Consider the following 22,330-nt stretch of genomic DNA (forward strand, 5'->3'; position numbering starts at 1 on the left):
AGTGGTAAAAGTGGACATAGGGGATGCCAAAACCAAAAACCGAGGGCATTAACTCTTACTTTTGCAACTCTAATGTTTTAGGGAGATTTTCTGTGCATAGCTAATTTGCGTTGATCCATTCAAAAGTCAGGTATTTAAAACTGCAAATATATTATTGCATGCCGTACTTATATGAATCCTTGAGGGGTTAAGCTATTATTATCATTATTTTATCATTAACTTTTGTGAGTTTGACCTGTCCAAGACTCCTACCTTGTCAATTTCGTAAATTCCAAAATTGACATTGTTTTGTTGTCTTGTTTTTAATGAAAGACTTTCATATACTTTATCTCACTTGAGCCTTTAAATAACTTATGAAGGGGGAGGGTAGGGATAATTCTCCACCTTGTGCTAGTGAAGGGACTGAGGCTCAGAGAGTTAGGTAATAGTCCAGGTTTCCATAGTGTTAGGTGTCTTGGGGCAGGAATGAGACCCTGCCTTTTTCTGAGTCATGCCAGTCCATTCCTTTCTCTTCTGGCAGCACCGCTTTATTGTTACTCTTCCTTTATACTGTTTTTCAATGAAGGACACAAAACACCAATTGTCATGTTCCTCTCCAAGTAATTTCATTAATTGGTAGCCCACGCTTTTATGAGTTTGGTTGTAAAATCCTCTATTGCAATATTGTCTTTAGCCTTTTTAAAACTGTCTGCATCTTTACAGATTGGAAGATTGCACTTTGACATTAAAATACAGGCTGCTTGTAGGCCTTTAAAATGGAATTTTTTCCAAATTTTTGTTTGTTTTTATATTTATTTTGTCAATAAACTTCAGTAAAGATGTCAGTTTTTATTACTGTAGAGAAAAGTAAAATTGGTGGTACCCGGTGTAAACAAGCAGAGAGAGAGATCAAGAGAGAGAGAGAGAGCGAGCGAGCCCAGACACTCCCTCCTTTCCCCATAGTTTGTGTCATTCCCTTTAGTGCTTAAAGGAGTCTGTGCCTATCCTAAAACCACCTTCTGTTTTGACCTGTAGGTGACACATCCATGTGATATGTGATATGGGGAGGATCATCTCTAAGCCAAATCTCTCAATTTTTCAGTCATAGAACTAATATGATAATTCTATTTCTCTCATCTTCTGGGTTTTTTTTTTTTTTTTTTTTGGACAGTCAGATGAAAATAACCCATTTGATAGCACTTTCTGGATCAGTAATTAAAGGATTTACCTTAAAATATGTATTTTTCATAACATTATTTTAGCATCATTGAGCTTTCATTCTTTCTATTAGAAATTATATATTTAGAGCAATGATTAACTGAATGGCCTTCAATGGTATATTTGATGTATGATGTGTATTGAAAAGAGCATGGCAGACTGTCCCCTGAACACAGATTTAAAGAGTCACGCCATAGTTTACTGCGCCGATATGTGCACTTGAGAGTCAGGGTCCTGACTTCAGAAAACCTGTCTCAGAACTGCACAGAGGACCTGGCTGGCTGAGACTCAGGTATTCCATTGAGAGATGATCAAACAATTAAATAAAAAGTACAGCAACCAGAAGAATATTTCACTGTGCACATTCAGGGAACGTCATCATTTTTATTATCATTTTACAGCAAGGCATTTTGTAACTTGAAATGTGCCTATTGGATTGTTTCCATTTCCTTTTAGCTCATTGAAAGCCATACAGTGTCACTTTGGTATTTCTCTTCTGACCCAGTGGGGACAGAAACCAGTTTTGGGGCATGGCAGCTACTACAGAAAACTATTTCCACAGTTACAGATTCAGCAAATGAGGCTCTCTCCCCTCCCCTCCACCATGTTTCTCTCCGATTTTAAGTTACAATCCTACCATGAACTTAAGTCATTTCAACTCTATTGAGATGGCTCTTGTATGCATCTGCTACCACCTACCCCCCTCCCCCCCCCCCCGCCAATCCCTGATTCGCTAATGATGTTATTTTTCTGAGACATTCTTCTACTTCTGTCAGGCAAGGAACACTCTTGATGACTTGAACCTCCTTGCTTCCTCCTTCAATTTTCATTAAAAAGAACCTCCTTGGGCTACTTCCCTGGTGGCACAGTGGTTAAGACTCCATGCTCCCAATGCAGGGGGCCCAGGTTCGATACCTGGTCAGGACACTAGATCCCACATGTGTGTTGCAACTAAGGAGCCCATGAGCCACAACTAAGGAGCCCACCTGCTGCAACTAAGACCCAGTGCAAATAAATATTAAAAGAAAAAAAAAGAACCTCCTTGGTTCCTTTGCTAGATCTGCAACTATTTCTTTTCTTTCTTAGAACTCCCTTTTTCTTTTTTTCTGTCCCTAATTTTTTAGGTGCCCACTCAGTGTTCTCCCTTTTGACCTTCTGTCTTCTCTCAGTAGAAGTCACAACTCTCACAGAGTCAACTTCCATCCCTGTCTATTTAGTGACTTGGACTGGTTACGACTCTTGGCACTGTGTCTTTCTTTGACAACTATTGTGCCATTTATCCATAGAAAATCTTTCCACAGGGAACCCCTTCACATTCAATAGGTGTACAAATTCTACTCACGTCTTCCCCCAAAACTTCCATTCTGTTAGAGGTACCACCATATTTTCTTGGCTCCCAAATTCTAAACTCTGTGGTCACTGTTGATGTGTCTTGCTTTTCAAATATATCTATCACCAACATCTGATTTTTTTTTTTTTTTTGGTTCAAAATGACTCTCAGGTTTGCTCTAGTCTCTTCATTTTTGATGTCCTAGTTCATTCCTTCTCCATATCACAATAGACTCATTGCTCTGTGTTTTTTTTTCCCTTCCAACTGCATTTCTCTAACCAATTAGTCTTTGGAAAATGTTATTTTCCTTCTATGGCTTCTTTTGACTGCCACACTAAATTTCCTCTCTTAGTTGATTTTCAGAGTACTCCAAGACCTACCTCATCCTTTAAAGTACACCTCATCTCCCACTGTGCTCTTTCCATCTTTGCTCTTGCGAGGCTGATGGCGTCACTGTCAGTTTCCCATGTGAGTTAATTCTCCTTGTGTCTTTCTTGGTGCCTGAAGTATCCTCAGCTCTCAACTGATCAGGAATCCTTCCCATTTTTTAAAGGCCTAATTCGTACCCTCTGACACTGCCAGTTGTGTCTTCCCCATCTCTCCCTTCTTTGCATCCTGACTCTGTTGACTGGGTGGTGTGGTGAAGTGACATGAACCTAGGGTTTAGTGCCAGGAAGTTGTGTTACCAGTTATCTTCACATGCAAAATGGGAATGATCACTTAGAAAGTTATTTTGAGGCTTAGTTAAGGTAAAGAGCATAGAGTATCCAGTAGTATCTGGTTCATAGTAAAGGCTACAATGAATCAGTTAATGGATGGATCAGTTAATTATGTTTCATTTTCCTGCCACTGAATATGTGCCTGTTTGTGGACTGATGTCATTATAATATGTGCCTCCAAACTCTATATCATAAAGCCAGAATCAAAATACGACATGGGGGAGACCTGTAGAAATCACTTAACGTCACAAATCATAGAGCCTCAGCTTCGAAAGGATCGTAATCCAGTTCATCTTTCCTGTGATGAGGAAATGGGTGCCCAGATTCCTTGAGTCAGCTGCCCAGGGTGACACAGTAGGAGAGGTGACCCCAACCCCCATCCCAACTGGAAGTTCTGGACTCACAGAGTTGAATGCTATCTATTATTCTCTTGTTATTCCCCTTTTAGAAACTGTCTGAAGGTTGGATCACAGCTCACATTCCTGTATCACCCATAGTGTTTATCTCATTGAGGGATATTTGGTAGATATTTGTGGATTGATTGATTCATTCTTTGTCTTGGCAATAAGAATTCTCTGGAAACCTCTATGGAGTATGTACTATACATAGGCTTATCACCCTTTTGATGCTTTTGACGCTGTTGTAAACACTCAAAGGGTCCAACATGTACACTTCTGTGCACTGGCTCAGCATGGTGGGGAAAGGAAGCGGGAGAGGAAGTTATGTTATATACATCTTGAGCAAATCAAGCTTTTCTATTTTTAGTCCTTGCTACTGTTTGGAAAGTACAACCCTGTTCATGGCAGTCTGGCATGTATTTCCTTAGTGCCATTTCAAAAAGGGAAAAAAATAAATATGGGAATTTTTTGTAGTGAAAATAGTTACTCAGTGAAATCACATTAAGTTCCTTCTTTTTCTCTTGATGAAACCTCAAACCCACTAGGCACAGATTCCTCAACCTCAACTATGCATGTAAAGGCTCATGCAGAGGAGGAGACTGGAGTCAGCAAAACCGAGGATGGCAAGATGTGCTCTGATTCCTGAGAGACAGGGCAGAGAAGGCAGGGGGAGGGGAGGGAGCACCTCCATCAGTGGAGTCTTGGCCGGCTACCAGATGTTGCCCCTGGAGAAAGCTGAACTCTGAACTGCATAGATAAAGAGACACCTAGTGTTACAGCCCTTTGCTCAAGCTGCTCCTTCTGCCTGAGTGTCTCTCTCTGCTCTCTTTCTTTCCCCGAGTGCCTTACAGCCGCTCCCCTAATTCAAATAAGCGAATTACTTCTCTTTAGCTGTTTAGGTGACAGTTTGGGGATTTTTCCAATCTGAGGCTATACTAGTTAGCATTTGGGAACAATAAAGAACTTTATGAAAGAGAATAAAATTACCTGGTCTCCGTTTAGATGGCTTTCTTTAATATAGCAGGCCTTGACTGGTCAGAAGTGGCAATGGTAGGATGGTTTGGAGTCAACTGCGAGTCTAGTGAGGCAGACCAGAGCCTGAAATGGGGTGGTGGCCATGACCATGGCGAAGGGGAGCTAAGAGTCCAGAGCCACTTGGAAAGAGGGGAGATGGGAACTGGAGGAGTCCAAAATGCTTTGCAGGATCCTGACTTTCTTCAGGAAAGAGATAGTTGCTTTCTATCCTAGTGTTTGCCAAATAGGAAATTCCTCTGAAAAATCAGAACTCTGAGGCAAGTGAGATGTGAACTTTACTGGAGGAAATGTGGATACCACTGAGCAAAGATGACTCCTCGTTAATGAGAGGGACTCTACAGTCTCCAGACAGAAACAGCTCTGTTTAGATAAAATTGTGACGATAGGGTGAGAATCATACATGGCTATAATGAATGCTGATTTGTGGATATCGCTGTATTGTTGTCATTGCTTTTCAATTGAGTATGTATTAAGCTCCAACAGGGTGCTATGAGTAATGCCCGTTTCTAGTTGATTTATCAGAACACTCAGAAGACTTTATAAACACCCGTAAATGGAAACTCACAGCGCCCCTTCAAGGTGGTAGACGCTGCTGCCATTTCTACAGACGAGGACAAGTGAAGTGGATTGTGTTTGCTCTGTTGGCACTGTGGGTGAGAACACAGAGCTGTCGAGGGAGAGAAAAGTCTTTTCCCTGTCCCCGGGAATTGGGTTAGAATACATTAGTAAAGAGTTCTCCTTAAATGTGTTCAGAGTTGTGGGATTTTAATTAAATTGTTCCAGTTATTGTTAGCACTTGCATTAGCGCCCAATAACCAAATTCTAGGCCAGCAGATTTCAAATTGAGTGTGGGAAAGAATTAGGGGAGGGGTTGCAAAGGGCTTGTTAGATTCAGATCACTAGGCCCTGCTCCCAAAAGTTCAGATTTGGTAAATCTGGGAGGGGGCCTAAGGATTTTCCCTTTTAATGGGCATCTGAGGTGCTTCTATCCTCAGAGGCGGCTCAGTGTCCCTTCAAAACCTCAACCTTTTCCTTCTTGTAGGGCTTTTTTTCACCACCAAAAGCTAGCCTCATGCTAGCCTCATCCTGAGACCAGGACTTGTGATTTAATATCTGTAGGGTCTCCTACCATTCGCTTAGTGTAATCCTCCAATTCTCTCATTTCCAAACACCCTGTGAGCCAACACTGACAGAAGAACCTGCTGTACCCTTAGCATTCTACAGGACATGTGGTTCCCAAGACCTTAGCCCACCTGGTTTTCAAAGTATCCCGGTGGGAGTTGTATTATTATTTTTCTATTTCATTGGTGGGGACTAAAACCAAGAGGGGATATGACTTGGTGAGATATCTCACTACTTTAAACCCTTTTGAGTGAAATTCAAGTGAGGGCCTGGATTCCACTTTGGACAACAGTTGGGGACAGAGCATCTAGAACTGGTTTAAGTGGAATGTGTCGTAAAGAAGAAAGTTCACGATGCAATAGGTGAGAGGAGGGCAGGAATGGTAGAAATGACAAATTCAGTTTTTCATTATTTCCTTGTTATTTGTCCTGGTTCTTTAATATAGACTAGGTATTGAACCATCACTAAGTAAATAGTAGCCATTTGATTATGGCTTGACTCTGAATATTCTATGAAAAGGAAACATTTCTCAGGAAAGCCTGGTAAGAGGCATGAGCAGAGTTGTGGAGTAGAGGAAGGCTTTTTCAGTGGAGCTGAGAACGCTGAGGCTTGAGACAGCATCATCCCTTGCCTCCTTTGGCTTCTTTAGTTTCTGTTGGGGGTAATAACAGACTTTTCATAGCACTTGTTCATTTGTATTCCCGAGGTCGAAGGCAGAAATGTTTGTTTTCTTGCGGACTCACATTCATTCCTGATTAAGGTGAATTCAACTTTCTGCTATGGTCCCATACTCACTTTTTATCAATGGCAACCTTTTCGTAAAAACAGGAGTTCCTCCTGGGAGTGTCATTAATGTAAATTGTCTGTGCACGGCCCAAAATATATGTGATTCATACGATGTGTTTGTTTCCACATCTACACTAAGTCCCAGCTTACAATGACCCCTGCCCACTCTCTCCTTTCGTCATGAGGACCATGTTTATCCTTTGGATATCTGTTCCCTGGATGCCAGCCAAGCTTCTTCTATGCCTGGGGTTTGCACACCTGCATAATCTGACCACAGCTGATCCTCTGAGTTTGATCCTCCTCTACTTTTACCTAAAAGGACGCTTGTATTTGCCAAGTGCTAGTGCACATTGCAATGTTTTCCGTCTATATCTTTACGTTCCTGTGGCATACATCTTAAATATTTTTCTCCCTCTAAGATCGTCTCACTTCTCACTGCATCCGTGCAGCCCTCTCTGATTTTCTGTTTTTTTGCTCTAGCATCTTGCGTTTCATATACTTTAATACTTACTTGCCTGTATTCAGCCCTATATTACAGTTATATGTGGACGAACTAACCCCTCTAATGGAATTGTAAGCCCCTGGAGGACGGAGAATCGACGATTTTCCTTTCTCCTTTTTTTTTTTTCTTTAAAGTAATTCCTGTCCTTCATATCAATATGTAGTGAATATTTGATAAATATTTATGGAAAAGTGAATGAAACTGTGCTAAATGGGGAGATAGAAGGTGAGAGGGAGGAACGGAGCTTGGCTTTTAACAGTAGCTGCAGCCGTGACCTAATTCATGGTAACCTAATAGGCCCTTATACTCTCCGTTTCATGTTTGAAGGGAAGACCTTTCGCCTTTAACATTTCCAGCCTGGTGTCATGGAAAGTACAAGAATTAGAGCTCTGGAGCAAAATGTTTGAGTCCCTAATTTTAATTCTTCTGTTTTCTACCTGAGTTACTTGGAAAAGCCTTTTATTCTCTGATCCTCGGTATTCTCTTTTGTAAAATAGGAATAATAGCTACCAGTCTCTATGATTGCTGGGAGAATTGAATGAGATAATATTTATGAAAGTGCTTTTCTACACTTAGGCACTTCTCTGTTGATAATGGCATCGTAGAGAGAGGGAGCTATGATTTTCTTTCTCCATGTTCTCAGCGGTAACTGTGTGTCCCAGGCTGTGTACAGTGGACTGGGTAGCTGGCCAGCAATGCTGCAGGTTCATAGGATATTTCCCAGAACTGTCTTGGAACAGAGAGTTTGACCAAGAGAAAACGATGAACAGATCTAGAATGATTATTAGGGAACTGATGCATCATTGATTGTTAGAAAATATGAGTCCTGCCCTTTTAGGTAATTTCCCCCATATTTTTTCCATTCTTAGCCTTTGAGATAAGACATGACGTGTGTTTTGCCTTTTCCCCTCCTGCCTGCTTGCTAGGACGTTGTCACTCTCACTTATCTTTTTCCATTTCCATTAGTCAGCTAGTGACTCTGAAAACAATACAACTGAATGCAGCTTCCTCTCTGAAGTTGTTATCAGTAACCCTGTTTTTGAAATGAGTGTTTCAAATTGTATCTTGTTAGTATCTGCACTATATCTTCTGTATTGTCGACTATCAAAGTACACTTACACTAAGTAGAAACAGAGTAATTTGGTTCCAGTAAGTGGCTATAAGGGAAAAAAACAACAACAACAATGAAAAACTTTAAACTGCTCATAATGTTAGCTAGGTTGTATTTATATGAATGTGTCAGAGTAACAGAACTTTTAAACTAAAAGAAAACATAAAGATCAGGTCTGAACCCATCATTTTGCTGTTGAGAAAACACAGGCTTAGAAAGGGAAAATGATTTGCCCAGGGTCACCCTACTGAATTAAGGCAGAACCAAGACAAAACGCCTCGTTTGTTGTTTCTCTACTCTCCTTGCCTACACATGCGCCTCAGTATTCACTAAAGGGATTTCTGTGGTTGCACTGGGTGGATAATGTGTCACGTTTCTGGGTCAACATTTCTAAATATTCAGTCATCTTCTGACATTAGCGTACTTACTAGTTTCTTAGGAGAAAATTACAATCCTGTCTTCATTTACTTGACAGTGAGTTTTGAGTGGGAAGACTGGGACAAAGAAGCATTGATTCAGGTCTCCCTGTGCCATCCTTATCACTTGGTTGTTTGACCAGTAGTAAATCACTTATGCTCTCTGGGCCTTTGTTTCCTTTTTGGTACGATTATGATATTGTAATAGATGTTAACTAAGGATCTTCCTGTCTTCAATGCCACTTCAATGAATCTAAGTGTCTCCATCCATTCTGGTGTCTCTCTTCTAGGAATTTCTGTAGCACTGGTTTGCACCTGCGTGTCCATATTGCATTCTCCACCGGTTGGAGGATGGAGTCCTTGCCTAATTTTTTTGATCTTGTTCCACAAGTGAGGCTGGAAATCCTCAGACAGTGCCTGTGCTCCTCTCTTCCATAAAGTTTCCACATCTGGAAGATGGGATGAGAGTAACTTTCTGCTTATTTCATGGATTCTTAAGAAGAACAGTTGAAATAATGTATGAGATATTTGCTTTGGAGAAGATGTTTCACAGTATAAGGTCTTCAGTTTTTAGACTGATTTCAGTCCTTTCACTGAATTATTATCACTGACATCTAAATCACTTCTTTGGGGGCATTTTATTATATTTAAGTGAAAATGCTGGAATAACTGCTTCAGTTCCCCTTCCAGTTCTAATATTTCTGAGCCTGAGTTACCTTTTCTATGCCAATCGTCTATAATCTCTTCACACGTTGCCAAACATCTCTTATTTGTAAGCCCTGGTTGATGGTGCTTAGCACACAGATTCAGAAACACAAAAGTTTAAAGGAATTTCTTACCCCTTATCTGCTTCGATGACAAGCCCCTTGGCTTTATAGCTTTGGCTACTTGACATGGAGTGCTTGACACGGGAACTGGACACTTTCCTTCGTTTTCAATTTTGGTAACGTTTTGAGGAGTCCTGAAAGGATTAAAGGATGAAAGGCGTGAGGATGATGAACCAATATATAATGTTACCATCACATTTCTAAGTATTTGAATATTTGCTTCTGGTATTTCTGTCGCATTGTTGGGGAGTGTGAGGAAGTGGTTTCTGGAATTTATCATGCCCCAACCCATTGGTCCTGTGTTATCAAAATGCAAAATCAGAAAACTGTCTTCTATGAGGTTTTAAAACAAAGTTAATTGCAAAAATACCTTGCATGGGCTATTTTCTACTGCATGCTACAGCAGGTACCAAAAATATTTCGTCAGTCTATTTGTTTCGTAGGTTCGAATGATAATTGTTCTTTCCCTTCCCCGCTCAGATATTATTTCCCTAAGGGTAAACCAAACTCTTTTTTTCTCTACCTTTTAAAACTTCTAATACTTGTATTATTTTGTGTTAATTGTATTAGCAAAACATTCCTGGGAAAGTTTCCATGACACTATATGATGGTATCTTTATAGCTATTTCAGTTGGCTATATCTCCTTTTTACACACACACACACATACACACAGGCACACACAGTGCAGGAAAGGCAGCTTGGTATAGTGTTGCTAAACTATGTGTGTGGACTGACTGGCAAGGTGGCTCCCCTAAGGATCCTGTTTCTTCCTCTATAGCTCGCCCAGAAAATCAGCAGCAGTGATTTTCCAAGTATCTTTTATAGAACTGCTTCAGCAGACGTTATTGGAGGCAATGGGAAAAACCCAGTGGGTGGAACTGTACCCTTCCCTGTTTGTACTTGAACCAGAGCAGCTCTGTTTTTATCTGTTTTAAGTAATGGGGTTCCGTGTATGATTTTATTTTCCCCATGGGGTTCTGCTGCTTAATAAAGGTGTGCCAAATGTCTCTTTTACTGTCAAATAATTGATCTTATTATGGTTATTTTTATGGCTCTTATTTTATCGATGGGTAGATACTGTATTTATTTTCTGTGTTATTATATAGCTATTCTCATACAAATTGACTTTTTAATTTTAAGGGACTACTTTAAGAGTACATTATCAATATTTATTTCATAAAGATTAGAGTCCAGTAGAAATAATTCCATATTGTGTGTGTGTGTGTGTGCGCGCGTGTGTGTGCGTGTGTGCACGCGCGCTTATTTGTGTGTGTGTATGTTTTGCTTCTGAATAGAGCAGTGAACAAAGGGGCTGCTTGTGTGTCCTCAAGCACGGACCACTTTAACCATAGCCCTGTCCTTCCTTACATCTGAGTTGGCTTAAACTCTGAGCAGGCCTGACTCTGGTGGGTTTGGGTCTGGTTGCGAGTGGGCAGCAAAGATAGTGGCAGGCAAGCTGTGAAATGTCATTATAGACTCATGCAATGTTCGAGCTTAAAAAAAAATAAAAGTGTACCTGGCAGGTTCATACCCTTCATTTTATAGAAGTGAAAGTTGGGTTTCAGAAAGGAAAAGTGACTCCCTGATGGTGTCACAAGTAGACCTGCCTTCTTGCTGTCATCCCTGTGAATGAGTGGGTCTTGTGCTCGCTGCTTCAGTAAGGCTGACTGTGCAGCAGAGGCCACTTGGGGTATTTCCATATAAAGGAGTTTATCGTAAGGATCCATGTGGATGAGGTCTGACACCAGAAGGCTCAAGGATGGGACCATGTCTCTTTCCTTTTTATTCCCCCTTTTCTTCTTCCTTTCCTTTCTTCACTCTCTGATCCTCTTCTTTGCTATTATTTGCATTCCCATTAATCTCCTCTCTCCAATAATTGCATCTTATCTTCTTACATGCTCTGATTATTAGCCATGAACATGATCCTCTTGTTTTCTCATGACCACAGTTCATCCTCTTGGCAGTTTTGTCTCATGTTGCTTAGTTCATATTTATAAGAGAAGGAGGTTTATTGCCTAGCTCACCTTTCTGTCACAGACCAAAGGTTAGATTCACCAGGCTGTTTGTAGATGGGCTGTGCAGCCTTGCTTTTGTGGGTCACAGTGCTGTGCAGTGGAGTCCCATGGTCCAAAACATGGCTCTTTTGGCAACAAGGTCTGGGGGCAAGACTGTTTGCTTTAAAGAGATGTGTGTTGACCAAACATTATCAACTTTGGGTGAGTGTTCAAGGCCTGAAAAGGATGGGATGTTAGGGAATAGGAAGGAAAAAACTGAGGCCTGTGTCAAGCCTAGTGCTGAAGTTTTATCTTGATGTTTTTTGCTCCAGGTATGCTAGAACCATGAAAACCTCTCTTTGTTTCCTGTTGTCACCTTACTTTCTGTTTATTCATTGCCATACTCCCAGTTGCCGAAGTATTGTTCTACTTTGAATTGTGAAGATATTGTCTCTATTTTGAATGCTACAGTGTTTGCACCAAAGAGGGCTTTTTATGGCATTTTTCCTCAGGGTCCTTAACCTGTGGGGTAGATGACTCTTCTTACATAATAATGAGACTCGAGTTTTAGCCTAGCTTTGCACATTAGAAAAGTTGAATTGTATTTCTATCAGCCATTGGATAATAAGCTTCTTAGGGAAGGTTTGTTTGTTTGTTTAAATCTCTGCCTCCTCTGTGTGGTTTTACAGAGTCTTAAAGAACATAAGTGTATTTGATATCAGTAGGCAGCGGTGAAAGTCATATTATCCAGTAGACTGTGGCTTCTTGAGGTTGGGGATCATGCCTTCCTTAGACTGCTTGCTGCCTAGCACAAAGATTTCATGGAGCAGCGTGGGATAAGAGCCATTCACGTGAACCGACAATGAGCTACCCTGTGAACCCTGCTCTCAGAGAGAATTAGACAAAGAAGAGTCAATTATCATGTAAGCTGGGTTATCAGTGATGCCTTCCTGGAGGAGTATATATGATGAGATAGATGGGTTTTTGGAAAGGTAAGCCCTTCAACTCAATGAGTGGGAAGAAGAATGCACATGAACTAAACCTTTTTGTTTTCTCTTTTCAACATTTTCCTCCAAATTCAATAAAATGACATTTCCGTTAGATAAAATAGGCCATATTTTCTGGAGTTCTTACTGCTGACTGCTGCCTGTCAACTCAGCATTACCGGAATCAGTGTGATGAGGATGCTCACACTATTATATAGCGTGCGGGATTATATTAAGAAGCAGTGCTACTGTTTCCATTTTATTTTGATCCAGGTTTCTCTTACTCATTATTTGGATTGCCTATTGGCATTTTCATGGCATCCATAACCATATAAAATATACACTATTTACCCTATCAGATGTTCGTTGTGTTAGAAATGTACTTAGAGCAGTGGTTCTCAACGTGTGGTCCTCAGACCAGCGGCATCAGTATCACTCGGGAACTTGTTAGAAATGTAAGTTCTCGGGCCCCACCCAGGATTTACAGTCAGAGACTCTGGAGTGGGATCCAGTAATCTGTGTTTTAACAAGCTCTCCAGGTGGTTCTACACAGGCTGAAGTTTGAGAACTGCTGATGCAGAATTATATGCTTCCCAGTTAATGCCTAGCACCATCAGGTGTTAAGAAGCATAGGTGCCCCATCTCATTGAAGCCCCCAGCAGCTGATTTCTACTTTGACTCAAAATGCTTTGAAAAGTTACATACTCAGTTGACTGACCATGTCAGCCAAAGCATTTATTTTGAGACTGTGATCAAGGTAATGACTGAGTAGCTGTTGTTTATTGAATACTTAAGATGCGAACGATACTTGACATGTATGAACTCATTTAATCTTTACAACTGCATGACAAACTGAGACCCAGAGACCTTAGGTAAATTGCTTAAGGTCACAAAACTGGTAAATGGCAGATCCAGGTTTCAGACCCCTCCAGTCTGACTCCAGAGCCTTCACCACTACTTTTTTTTTGGGCAGGGGGGCTGCGTTGGGTCTTTGTTGCTGCACGTGGGCTTTCTCTAGTTGCGGCGAGCGGGGGCTACTCTTCGTTGTGGTGCACGGGCTTCTCGTTGCGGTGGCTTCTCTTGCTGCGGAGCATGGACTCTAGGCACGCAGGCTTCAGTAGCTGTGGCTCACGGGCTCTAGAGCGCAGGCTCAGTAGTTGTGGCACACGGGCATAGTTGCTCCGCGGCATGTGGGATCTTCCTGGACCAGGGGTCGAACCTGTGTCTCCTGCATTGGAGGGTGGATTCTTAACCACTGCGCCACCAGGCAAGTCCCACCACTACTTTTTTCTTGTTAAGGATGCTTTGGAAGTAGAATTCAATTAAAATGATCACAAAGAAATTCATTGATTATTTTCTCAGCTTCATCAAAGAAAGAAAGATGATGGATAAATGACAGATACTTAGTTTTGTTGCTTAGAGATAATACAGCTTTTCTGTATCCCTTTTGTTTTTACCAACCAGTATCTTTTTAACATTAATTTAGAAATAAGGGAATAATGAACTTTATTAACCATAAAAGAATACAAGAATGAAGTGAAATTCACACTGTATTATTAATACTGAAATAATACCATTGAAAAGAAAATCAAAATTGTATGTAAAAGGAATATACTATTTTGTGCCACTTGCCTCCTAGGGTTCCCTAAGATGAGATAGTTTTATATTGCTCAGCTCTCAGGGAGAGCTTCTTTTTTCTCTAATGGACCACAAAGGGAGGTCCAGGCATAGGTAGGGGTTGGGAGTCCCTTAGTGTTACACATGGGGTCTGCCCCGAGGAGTTCCGTGAGCTTTGTGAAATGCAATGTAAATATCACAGATTTAGTACCTCTAACATCAAGTGGTCTCTCTGATTATTTTGAGCAGTCACATGCGGATCTTGGCTCTTCAAATCCCCCTTCTGCGATGTGTCAGTGTGATCGCTTGGCCACCTCAAAGATTCTGGATGTTGTTGAGGATTAGGTCAGTTCATGCGTGTTTGGAGAATGACACTGTGGATTGGCTCTAATTCTAGGATGTTAACTTCCTAGGGTAGAGGGTGGTTCTTAATTAACTAGACCATGCCCCAGTCCTTTGTGTTCCTTAACCGCCTGAACGAGAACTCTCTCTGTAACAATGCTGATTTGATCGTCAGGTTCCTGATGTTTCTTCAGAGCAGAGGACTTTGCAGTTAGTTCTGCTCCCTACCTCAAAAAGGAAATGAATACTTAACAAATAAATTATTATGCTAAGCAGGATCCATTTATTTCCATTTGTTAATAATGGATACTCTCGCCATTTTGCAACCACCAGTGCAATAATCCGTGCAGGCAAGAATCGTCTCTGGATACTAAAGTCATTGGGTGAAAGGTTTGTGGTGAGCAGAATATTAGCAGGGTCTCAAAGTGTCACCTCACACATCATGTATTGATTTAAAAAGGAAGAAGACACTTTTACAGTGAAGAAATCTGGTGAACACTACCTTAACCAAGTCGTCAAACTTGTCATCACTAAATGGCCAAATAACATTATGAGCTTCCTGATGTGATGCAATGGAAAGAGCACAGCATCACGCGTGGACTCTTCCTGACAAACTTGTGTGATCTGAATCTCGTCATCAGACAAAGCCATATTGTTCAACTTTTTATAAGGCACCTGGCCTGAATTCTTTACACAAAGTCAGTTTCATGAAAGGGGAAAATAGGCTGGGGCCTGTTCTAAATTAGACTAAAAAGACATGTCACCTCAATGTATGATCTTTGATTGGATTCTGGATGGAAATTAACAACAATTGATAAAAGGACATTACTGGGACTTCTGGTGAAATGTGAACACGCACGCATCAGATTACTGCTGCACCCACATTACATTTCTTGGGTGTGACAATGGTATTGAAAAGTTAGTTCTTAGGATATGTAAGCTGAAGTATATGGAGAGGAAGTTTCTGCAACTTCTTTCAAATAGTTAAACTACAATAACAAGCAAGCAAATATATTTTTGTTATTAGAAGGGGAGGCAAAGTGTTGGCCATTGATAAATCTGGGTGAAGGGTGTGTGGATGGAGTTCATTTTGCTACTTGTTCAACTTCTCTATGAGTTAATTTTTTACATAAGATATTTGGATGTAAAGAGTGAGTAAATAAATAAATACAAGTAATGCTCTTTCATGACTCACTGCTGGCACTCCTTATCTATCACCTGTAGTTAGTGGACTAGCGATGTAACCCAAATGGCCTCACATGCTATGAATTCTGGTTCTGGGCCCTATTTTAAAGTATATTTCTGTGTACTCACAGTGGGAGAGTCATCACCCTGTAATCCTAGTAGTGGCACTAAGGATTATGATTTTCCAAATTATAATAAGCCCTGATTGTGATTTGGTGAGCTTTTATCATATACATATTTATTGAATGAATGAAATTAAGTGTCTTATAGGAAATAATATCCCATGAATGGCTTATTCATGTGAGTTTTATAGCTGTTAATAAGGGGACACAGTCACCGGACACCCTTTGTACCCTACTTCTCACCCTCTCATTCCACCTTCAGATGCCAGCCATTGCCATGGCAACCACCACTGCATAGGTGTGACCTAGCAGTACCTGAGGCAGTACAGCCTCAGCTGTAAAACCTTTCTCTCACTCTCTGTCCTGGGACTTTTCTGCTACCTCTGTACTTCTTGGGACAAGCATGAGGGCGTTAATATCCCTGTAGGTGATTCTAAACCAGTAGAGGACTAGAGCCAGGGGATGAACATTCTCTTCTCTCATTCCCTACATGGGACAATCTGAGGCACGTTTCATGGAGATCCTTAGAGGGTTCCCAGGAAAATGGAGCCCTAGTTATCCGTATTGGTGACCAGCTCAATTCAGCACCTTTGAATTGGCTTTCCCTCCTCTCCTGCTTAACTTGTCCGGTCCTTCAGTCCTGTTTTTTGGGACTGATTCCCAAAATCAGTGACCTGCGCACAAGCCTTTGTCTCAGGCTTTGTTTTCGGCAGATCCTGGGCTAAGACAATGGAATCTCTCATAATACTTATTGTTGAAGAACTTAAGAATCATTATTATTATAGTGACCACTTTATAGGAGGCCCTTTGGTATCTGGAAAAAGCATTAGGCCAAGAGTCAGGAGACTCTTCCTTATTGTTACTTGGCCTCGGGCAGGTCATTCAACCGTCAGGTGACTAGTAAGGCTGCAGTGACAGGGAGTTAAGGAGAAGACGTGTAGGTAAGTGTGTAGGATTCCATTAGCTGGTTATAGGACTGTGTCCTCCAGTGTGCAGTGTAAAGTGTTGAGAGTAGCAAGGTAGTTCCCGGATCTAAAGATGCTGTGGCAGCAGATGAAGCACCAAGGGAAGGGCTGGTGGTGAGACTTGTGCAGGACTTCAGTTGTTTGAACCGAGATGTTAAGTAGAGAATCAGTGGTGAGAAAGAAGCCTATCCTAGTCCATAATGCGGATTGAAATGTAGGAACAAAGTTCTTATCAGAAAGCCAGGTAGGGCAGCAAGGGGGGTCTTGGGTGAAAAATCTCACAGCATTAGGCTGGAACTTGTTCCATGGCATCAACCTAATATGAGAAACTGAAAATGGGGAGTCGTCCCGACTCAGAGGGAAGGCAGAATGAGGTCTTACATGCACAGGCTGGTCGGACACTATAATGACTTGTTTCGTTGCATGGCTCAGGGTAATTCTGTGACTTCTGAGGCTCCATGGTATCCCTTTACTCAGGGCATGGGCAGTTGCTGTGCTGTCTGCTACAGTGAAGTACAGATGTTGAAGACCTGATTAAATCCTGTCTCTTTACTGATACCCCAAGGGAATACTTAATGAATGATGCTCCCTTTAAGAAGAAGAATTAACAATAGCTATATTATTCATATTAATTTATACTTACTCATTGCTGTAATTAATGCAATTTATGAAAATCATAATAATTATAGCACTTTACAATTTAAAGAGTGTTTTTCCCATCCATTTTCTTATCTGAGTCTTGTAACATCTCTCTGGCTTCGGTAGGGTAGGTGATGTTCTCCTAGTTTTATAGATGAAGAAACTATGGCCCAGGGAAGAATTTAACTAGACTCCAGTCCACCACCCTTACCAATATTTTGTGCTGTCTATGAGTATATGGGAATACAGTGATCAAATTCATGTTAATAATAATGTTTTATAACTGCATATAAGAGAATCAGGTTCACACAATTCTCAGTTGCCTTCCATAACGCAACTGAGATCCTATCTTTCCTTGTACCAGAATCCATTGCCAGAATGTTCACTTGAATTTTAAATTTTTGAGGGTCTTTTTTTCTCAATAATACCACAGTATTTCATAGTTATTAATACTCAATGAAGTAAAGATAAGATCACCTCTAATAGAGGGATTAGCTCTTTGAAAACATCTGCTCCTAGGGCAGAGACCCACTGGTCTTAGAGGGTTTGGTCAACTGGAAATTCAGACTCTGAGAAGACATAACCAACCTGTCATTCCACTGTTTTCGCATTTCTGGCTGTAGCAAGAGGGCTGAGGAAAGCCTCTCAATTTTCACAAGGATGACTTTCAAATCTGGGCCATATAGTGTGAAATACACAGACACACACAAGTGTGTACACACAGGCACACTGAGCCTTTTGCTTCCCTTCGCATCCACTGATCCTGCTGTACTTTTAGCTGATTTTACCCAAAAGATGTTTATATGGAAAAGGTTATGGGCTGGACCTATGGCAGAGCCTGCCATTACTTATTCATTTATTTACTCAAATTATTCATTGAACGCGTTCATGGATTAGGCCCTGAGCAAGATTCTGGGGAAATAACGAGGAAGGAAACAGACAAATTTCTTGCCCTCATGAAGCTTACATTCTCCTGGGGAGTCTGATGATAGACAGACAAATATACATAAAATATAATGTTAGATGGTGATAGATATTACAAGAAAAATAAACCAAACAGGGTGAGGGGATAGAGGGCCATAGAGGGGTCATACAAATGCATCCAGAAAGAGAAAATGATAAGGAGGTGGTTTTAGATAATGTGATTAAAGGTACCCATAGTTAAAGAGGGCTCACAAGAACAGATGCCACTGCCTACGGGGCAGGCAGCAGTCTTCGGGTTTGGCTCCAAGCGGCTGGGCTATAGCTTCATACACCTTGATGTTATCATCGTGCCTGGGATAGATAAGGTCCAGAGGGATTAACTCATGCTGGCTAAATTCACAAGAGACTGACCAATATGCTAGATCCCAGTAGAGATGTTTTATGCAGAGAATTAAATAAGGAATAAGAACTCAGGGAAGGTTTTGGGAACAAGCTTCTAAGGGAAAAGAAACTAGTGGTCTTAATTGGAAATACCATTATGCTATCATTGTCTGGTGCATCATATTCATTAAAAAGATAAATTTACCCAGAGAATTGTAAGATTTTAATGCTAGCTTGTCAGGGACCCTAGGTTTTGTTGTCACTGAGGAAACTCTGGTTTCTTGGTTTTTTTCTAAACTCTTCCAGACACTATACTGATATTTAACCTCCTTAGACACGTGCAATAGAGTTAATTCGATTACACTAACTTCCCATTATTTCATACCTACCGGGCCTTACTGCAGATTCACTTTGATTTCTTGATGGAGTCTTAAGACACATTCTCATCACATGTCCATGATCGTTATTACATTGTCACCTTAAAAAATTATTTTAACTCACCATGCTTCCAAATTCTAGGGCGACCTTTATGGTTCCTTGGTATTTCACTCTCTATTTCCTTGCCTTAAGCTCTAGGCAAACCGTTGGCTCGTTTGTCCTAAGCTTGCTCCCACTTCCTGGGGACGCCCTTGTGGCGGTGTTATTGCCCTCTGCTCGCTCCACATGGATTCTCAATGCCGGTAGCAGTCGGTGCTTGTGCTAACATGGGACACTGACATATGAAATCCACAGATCCCCCTGTTCATAATCAGCGGTCACTGCCACATGCTTCCTCTGCAGCCCCTTGGCCAGAACCCTGAGCGGTCTTATCCTAGTTCACTTTTTAGGGGCATCGCTCGGGGCTTGCGATCTCTCTCTGACACAGACACACCTAGTCTACTGATCTCACACTGATTCCATTCCTCTTCCTGGACTGTAAGTCTCTCCTTGCCTTTTCCTGCTCCAGCTAAAATGGCATCATTCTATACAGTGGTTTCTGAACGTGGAATTTGCATTATGTCCCTAGTTGGATCTGCTCCTTGAGGGCAGGGATGGAGACATTTACTTCCTTTAACTTGGATATTCATCAAAGGGAATATCCTCTAAATATGAGTATGACTTTAGGAAAATCACCTCATCTATTTCAGTTTTCTTACCTGTCAAAGAGGGATAATTCTCCAGCCTACCTCACTGAGATTTTATCAAAGCTAAAGGAAATGAGGTGCAGAAAACCTTGGACAGAGTCACAGTATAACTTGAGAAATTTGAACTCAGATTGATATGGATGGAAACTGGAAATTGCCCTTTTTAACATGACTGTGTTGCTTCTCACAGGGAAATCCTGGAGGCAAGACCCTTGAGGAGAGACGCTCGAGCCTGGACGCTGAGATCGACTCATTGACTAGCATCTTGGCCGACCTGGAGTGCAGCTCCCCCTACAAGCCTCGGCCTCCACAGGTAAGAGCTATTTGCAAATAGTCACCACAGATAACCTGCAATTATCTGAAAGAACAAGCTGCTTCTTTTACCCCTTCCATTCTTTTTGGATTTTCTCAGAGTCAACGGTCTAAGTTGTCTTTTTATTTAATATCAACGTGTGTTAGTTAACAGACATTTCTTTCATTGATTTAATTAGTCTTTTCTTTAAAATAACCCAACAGTGTTATACACAAATGTTATAAAATTAAATCTCTTATTCCATTGCCCTGCTCTTTTTCTGGCTTTGTCTAGGTGGATATTTTGTTATACGTTGGTATAATCTTCAGAAATATGGCTTAGCATGACTATGTTAAACTTAGGGTGAGGGCTACATCTTTTCTAAGAAATTCGTTACGTTGGATATCGAGGCGGCTAGCTTTTTTGCTTGTTGGAAGTAATGCTATGTGGGGCATTTTCGTGTATATTTTCTTTGGAGCTATTTCCCTAACTCAGGTTTTTTAGAGCGGGATTTCTACATTGGGGATTACGAGTGCTTTCTTTACTTTTCTTTCCACGGGTGGTACATAGCTTATACTGGCACCAGCAGTTTGAATATATCAGTTTCTCCCCAATCTTACCAGAATTTGGTGACAGCAGTTAATCTTTTTTTTTTTTTAATGCAAATGGTGCCTTGTTATCAGTTCTTCTTTGTACCCTTTGGCTTCCTTTGGAGCATGGCTGTTCTTCTGCACCTTCATTTATTATCTGCATTTTGGAAGCCGACCTCGCACTGCTTGTGGTCATTCCCTGCCTCCCTCCGGTCTGGAGAAAGTAACGGCAAGTCAATTTCAGGGCTTGTGAGTCCTCAGAAGACAGCCAGCAGGACTCTGCATGCAGATCTTGGACTGGCACTGTTGTCACCGTGTTGTTTGACTCTCGTGGGATGTTTGCTTGACCTACAGCACTCCAGTTCTTCAACAGCAGCCTCTATATTCACAATGGTTCATTTCACAGATGAAAAGCCAGTCCTGCTTCTCTGCTGTCAGTCATTTCAACACAGAACTTCGTAAGGTGCTTTCCTCTTTAGACATGTTCCCGTTGCCTTTTCTAGACATACAATGGGACTGTCAGCTATGTAGGGGCACAAGGTGAAACACACTAGAGCTCAGCTCTTCCTTAGCTCTCATTACCCTTGGCTCCACTAGACCTGTCAGTGGTGAAAATTCACTTTATTTCTATAAACACGTGCTGAGCTGCAGGTAGGTAGCATGGGCTGTGGTCTTTTGGGGGAACTGTTAGGAGGTTGAAAGGGAGAAAAATAGGACCGAGTTGTCATCTGTCAGGAGCCTATAATATCCTAAGTTCAACAATGGCAGATATATAGAAGCACAAGGAAAAGAGCGAGATATTCTCTGAAAGGTGGCAACATCTGAGAAGGTTCATCCGAAGATTTGCACGTTCAGCTAAGGGATGGGTTGAACGGTGATGTTGGAAGCAAGAGGGGAGAGAGAGCAGCCTGAGTCATGGGGCAGGAAGGTCCAGGCTGCATTCAGAGAACTGCAAGCAGTGTGATGGCTTCAGACGAGGCCATTGCAAGCTTCAAGTGGACTACGTGCCTGGGGGCTTCCTGCTAACAGCCTGTGGACTTGTTTGAATGCCAGATTAAGATTTTGGTCTGTCTTTTATAAATAATGAGGGTTAGTTGAAGGTTTTCAAGCAGGAGAAAGCTATGATTCATCCTGAAAAAGGAACATAGGAAATAAGACAAACTCTGAAAAGATGCAAGAGGATGGACCCAGGTCTCAGAAATGTTTTCCAGCAAACTGTAGTTTGATGTTAAGCATGTTTCCAATTCCACCCAAGCAAATACCTCAAGCCCACTTTCTCAGAACAGCAAGGCCACTGACTTTGCCCCTGGACTCATCCATTTCGTGAGTAAATACTTCTATGCCCTCTCCTCCTTTTTAAATAGGAGTTTTGTTTGCCCTTTTTTTTTCCCCTCCTGAGTTCTCATACCCTGATATACACTGGGGAGATTCTGCATAGAGGTTTTTGCTTAATATAGCCTTCACCCTTTAAGACTGTGTCTGCACGTGCCTCCCGTAAACCACTGCATTTTAATGGGTGTATTCAGTAGCCGCATTTTTGTTTGCGCAATCTCACTGTGCACACACATTCATGATCACTGATATTTGCACAGTGCTTTACTGATTGTAAAATAAAGCACTTTCACATCTATTCACACTTCAGTGAAATACAGCTATCTCAACTCTGAGATATAGATGGTGTGCTGATTTTGTGGGTGAGGAAACTAAGTTAGGACATATGACTAC

General features: G+C 41.3%; 1 protein-coding gene across 6 annotated transcripts in view; it reads left to right on the forward strand.

The window, feature by feature from the left end:
- LPP (LIM domain containing preferred translocation partner in lipoma) overlaps positions 1-22,330 on the forward strand; it is a 695,014-nt gene that overhangs the window by 318,071 nt on the left and 354,613 nt on the right. For all 6 annotated transcript variants that reach the window (XM_079921711.1, XM_079921716.1, XM_079921713.1 and 3 more), the window contains one exon: positions 19,914-20,036. In XM_079921711.1, coding sequence (XP_079777837.1) covers positions 19,914-20,036 — 123 coding nt within the window. The remainder of the gene's footprint in view (positions 1-19,913; positions 20,037-22,330) is intronic.

Source organism: Stenella coeruleoalba (genome assembly GCF_951394435.1).
Source record: "Stenella coeruleoalba genome assembly, chromosome: 5".
Classification (NCBI taxonomy): Eukaryota; Metazoa; Chordata; class Mammalia; order Artiodactyla; family Delphinidae; genus Stenella; species Stenella coeruleoalba.